General features: G+C 41.8%; 1 protein-coding gene across 1 annotated transcript; it reads left to right on the forward strand.

The window, feature by feature from the left end:
• Positions 1-318: 318 nt before the first annotated feature.
• LOC148866996 (uncharacterized) lies at positions 319-837 on the forward strand. Its single transcript, XM_088976446.1, has one exon. The coding sequence runs from the start codon at positions 319-321 to the stop codon at positions 835-837; it is 519 nt and encodes a 172-aa protein (XP_088832572.1).
• The last annotated feature ends 652 nt before the right edge of the window (positions 838-1489 follow it).

A 1489-nucleotide genomic window follows, 5' to 3' on the forward strand; every position in this document is an offset into this window, starting at 1 on the left:
TCTTCCGCTTATCATCCTCAATCAGATGGTCAAACTGAGGTGGTGAATCGAACGATTGAGATGTATCTCCGTTGCTTTGTTGGGGATCAACAGAGACGGTGGGTTGATTGGCTTCCTTGGGCCGAGTATTGTTATAACACTGCCTATCATTCTTCTTTAGGAATGACACCCTTCTGAGTTGTCTATGGCCGTGAACCTCCTCGTTTGTTGTCCTATGAACCTGGTTCTACTCATTTGAAGGAGATTGATCATTCCTTACAAGAGCGAGATGCTCTTTTGGCTGAAAATTCTCTTCATTTACAATAGGCACAACTCCACATGAAGCAAGCCTATGACCAGCATCATCAGAAATTGTCGTTTGAACCTGGGCAGTTTGTTTGGTTGAAACTTCAGCCTTATTGCCAGCGCTCTTTGAGTCACAGGGCTGTTCCTAAATTAGCTCCTAAGTTCTATGGGCCTTTGAAGGTTTTGCAGCGAATTGGTGAGGTTGCATATAAGCTGGAACTTCCAGAGCATAGTAGGATTCATGATGTTTTCCACATTTCCTTGCTCAAGCCATTTAAGGGTGTTCCTCCTATCAGTGTTCCCTCCATGCCACCTTTGAAGGAGGTTAAAATCATTCCCCAACCTCAGTCTATTGTTCTTTCCAGAATTAACCGCAGTGTTGTTGAAGTTCTGGTGGAATGGGCCAGCTTACCATTGGCTGAAGCTACCTGGATTCCTTTGACTGTGTTCCAAGACACCTATCCTAAATTTGAGCTTGAGGACAAGCTCTTCATCCAGGAGGGGAGTAATATTGCGGATGCTTTTATTGGCAAGAAATACAGCCGCAGATAGCAATAGTAATGGGCGTTAAATTCAGTGTTCCTATCTTATCTCTTAGCTAACTTCAGTGTTCCTATCTTTTCTCTTAGCTAGATTCAGTGTTCCTATTTAGTAGCATTATTATCTCCTATTTAGAGATAAATGTTTGTTAGGAAGTTTTCCTAAAGAATGACTCTTGTAATTTCCTATTTAAAGGAGTAGATGATATTCAATAAAATTATCGATATTTTCAGTCAAGTAAGAGCAGATGAGAGTTGGTGATCTCTTTAACAAATCACCATTAAGGCGCTAAAGATAGGTTCCTCGAGAAAAGGGAAAAACAAGGGAAAACAGGAAGTTTTCCCCGTTAACCGACCTGTGACGAGATCCTATTCGCGGGCCCTTAACACCATACTACACACTACAAAATAGACCTGTATTCGACTGAACACTGCACCACCCGAAACTGCTATCTTCGTACCATCGATTAGAGAGCTTTCTATAAACCACCACAAACAATCACCGCACCACAAACTGGAGGCATGAAAACCTCCCAAGGGAAAAAACGATCACTCCTTTGCAACCTTTTTCCTAATCTCCATGGGATTGTTGAGAAATCTGCAAAACCCTAGAAAAAATGGCGATGAAAAATTTTGGGCAGATCTGAACTTGTTACAGTAGCTCT

This window comes from Nelumbo lutea, chromosome 3 (genome assembly GCF_056320005.1).
Source record: "Nelumbo lutea isolate HS-2025 chromosome 3, American lotus-T2T, whole genome shotgun sequence".
In the NCBI taxonomy this organism is placed as follows: Eukaryota; Viridiplantae; Streptophyta; class Magnoliopsida; order Proteales; family Nelumbonaceae; genus Nelumbo; species Nelumbo lutea.

Excerpts from the sequence above, each read along its gene's own strand:
- LOC148866996 (XM_088976446.1), top strand. The coding sequence starts at position 319 with ATGAAGCAAGCCTATGACCAGCATCATCAGAAATTGTCGTTTGAACCT.